The sequence below is a fragment of the Rattus rattus genome, chromosome 9 (genome assembly GCF_011064425.1).
Source record: "Rattus rattus isolate New Zealand chromosome 9, Rrattus_CSIRO_v1, whole genome shotgun sequence".
NCBI classification, from domain to species: Eukaryota; Metazoa; Chordata; class Mammalia; order Rodentia; family Muridae; genus Rattus; species Rattus rattus.
In genome coordinates, this window is record NC_046162.1 from 54,729,880 (window position 1) to 54,732,838 (window position 2,959).

The 2,959-nt window shown below is 44.8% G+C and overlaps 1 protein-coding gene across 1 annotated transcript; it reads right to left on the reverse strand.

The window, feature by feature from the left end:
* Nucleotides 1-2,638: 2,638 nt before the first annotated feature.
* Nucleotides 2,639-2,959, reverse strand: LOC116909059 (keratin-associated protein 17-1). The gene has a single exon (XM_032912537.1). It carries the CDS (start codon nt 2,957-2,959, stop codon nt 2,639-2,641), a length of 321 nt encoding a protein of 106 aa, XP_032768428.1.

Here is a 2,959-nt window from a genome sequence, read left to right on the forward strand (position 1 = left end):
GGTGAACAGTGCCCAAGGAACATAACCAAGGCTGGCCTCTGATCTCCACGTGTGCAGTCATACACAGGAACATGGCACACGCGTTTACACACAGAGAGGGAGAAACTTGATGCTGACAGCAACGTGAACGAATATCAAAGCTGTTGCACTGAATGAGAAGAATTCACACTGCATGGTTTCTTTCTTAATGAAATTCTAGACGTGGCAGAGTGCCTCGGACTATAAGGAACCGATAGCAGCCAGGGGCTAGGGAGGGTTAGTGACTGAAAGAAGAAAGCAGGGAATGTGATAGGTGGTGGAGCCCTCCGCGATCTGCATGCAGCTGTGATACCACAAGGAAAGGATGTACAATACTCAGGTCTCATCAGGCTGGTAAAAACTGTAGCATTTCAATCACATAGCCATAAAATATAATGACCCATAAAAGTTTATAAAAATTCTCATAAATTAAACAGTTAAAGAATGTTTAAATGAAACAGAAAAAAAATGAAAGGCATTATTGTAGGAGCCTCCCACTTGTGCTTGTGAGGGCGCTCCTGAGGTACGTGTCACTGAGAAAACCTGAGCATCCCACTGCCTCTTTCTGCTGCCCATTCTCCTATAGTTTGCTTCCTTTTAAGAATTACTGCTCTGCTTATAGTCAGGTACTGACATATATATTCTTCATATATATATAGTCTTTATATATTATATATTTTATATGACATATATCCTTTATATAATATATATTCTTTATATGTGCTATATGTGCTTTTTATATAATATATCCTATATTTTATATCCTATATATAATATATCCTTTATATATGATATGTATCCTTTTTATATAATTTATCTTATATATATACCATATGCTATATATATTATATATATAATATAACCTTTATATTATTTATAATAGATTAGATTTAGATTTCTGACTTTATATATTATTTAAGATAGATAGATAGATAGATAGATAGATAGATAGAAGATAGATAGATAGATAGATAGATAGATAGATAGATAGATAGATAGATTTAGATTTAGATTTCTGGCCAAGAATAGTGGTGTATGCCTTTATCCCCAGCATTAAGGAGGTAGAGGCAGGCAGATGAGTTAATAGCCAGCCTGACCTATATATAGGGAGTTCCAGGCTAACTGGGGCTATATAGTGAGACCCGGTCATTCCTCTGTAAAAGTAAAAATAAATACTGTTCCCTTATTGCAAAAACAGACTTTACTTATTTTATCCCACGTGTCACTTAAAATCATCCCTTATAAGGGATCGATTCATCCACTATTATATGAGTTTTCATTTCCCAGCCAGGCTTGTTCTGTACATGTACCCCTTTCCTTCCTCCCAGGACAGTAACCGCAGCTAGGTCCAGGACAAAAACAAACAAAACAAAAAGACAAAAAATTAAAAACAACAACAACCAAAAAAAGCAAGACCAGAACATGAGGCTAGAGAGAATTGGAACCATGCAAACAACCTCAGAGACTGTGCGTTCACGCAGTCTGACCGCAGAAATTCCTGCCGTTCACTACCAGCCTGGGGTGGGTTTATGATGCCAGTTACATGGAAGGCTGAGGCAGGAGGATTCTAAATTTAAGGCCAGCTGGGGTACTCGTGAGACCCTATCTCACAATAAAAGTAAAAGGAGGCCTGAGATTTCAGTCCTGTGCTAGGGGCTTTGCCTAGCAAGCTGTTGAAGCCCTAAATTCAATCTCTAGCATAGAAGAAGAGTCTTTGACATCACTTTGCCTCCTCCAACTTTGCCTCCTCCAACTTTGCCTCCTCTGACTCTGCCCCAGGGTTCAGGCCAAGCATCCTAGAAGCACACTACAGAAAGCAGGCGTGCGTCCTGAGCGTGAGGAAACACAGCTAGAACCAGCACACCTTGAGGCTTTCAGAAACATGGCCCTCGGGCATCCCGGGTCCTAGAGCTAATGGCCACAGCAAGTGGTGACACCCAGGTCCTGTCAAAGCCTCCCTAAGTGACTCTCACACTGCACTTAGCAGCGTCTGTCTACAATCTGTCTACAGTCATCTGTACAACCTCCAACCCTCCATGTAGAGAATTACCTGTGTTCCTACTAAAAACACAGATCCCCAGGCTACACACCCCAAAGCACCCTTTATGTTTCAGGGAGGGCTCCAGAGCCTAGTTTTAACCGATCTCCCAGGACTCTGCTACAGATCAGCAAATACTATGCTGTCCTTACGTGGATGCCAAAGTAACTCTTGCTAGTAGTCCCTAGGAAGGGTTAAAGGAAGAGGCAAGAGGACAGATAGGGTAGCCAGCATGCTTGAATTTATTAAAAGGTTGACAGAGTTTCAAAGGAGCAGAAAGCTGGAGTGAACCAACAGGTCCAAACACCTCATAGCTACAAGGCATTTGACTTCATGCAAATGAAGCCAGGAACATTGAACTTGGTGACCACCTCATTGAAACGCAGCTTTAATTTCTTGCCAGGGAATGGCTCCTTGGCCCCTGAGTGCCTTAGACACCAGGGCGAGCTCTCCTCTCAGACGTAACAGGAGAGGCATGTTGATGTCTTGGAGGTGAGAACGAGTCAGGAGATGAGGAGGTCTCCATCTGGAGTGGACGGAGGCTGTCCCCAGCACTGTCTCAATTAGAGGGGGGGAAGATCTTCATTTCGTCTCGCACACAGGTGTAGGCTGACAGCACACTGGACCACAGCACCCGGAGCCACAGCACCCGGAGCCACAGCAGCTGCCTCCGCAGCCCCCGCAGCCTCCGCAGCCCCCGCAGCCAGATCCGCAGCAGCCAGACCCGCAGCCAGACCCGCAGCCAGACCCGCAGCAGCTAGATCCGCAGCCAGAGCCTCCGCAGCCACAGCAGGAGCCACAGCAGCCACAGCAGCCACAGCAGCCCTGCTGGCAGCAACACTCCTCACAACAGTCTTGTTCCTGGGAGCAGCAATTGAGGCAGTCTCCCGGGCAGCATCCCAT

What these genes read in the sequence shown, in the direction of transcription:
- LOC116909059 (XM_032912537.1), bottom strand. Translation starts at nt 2,959, where the DNA reads ATGGGATGCTGCCCGGGAGACTGCCTCAATTGCTGCTCCCAGGAACAA.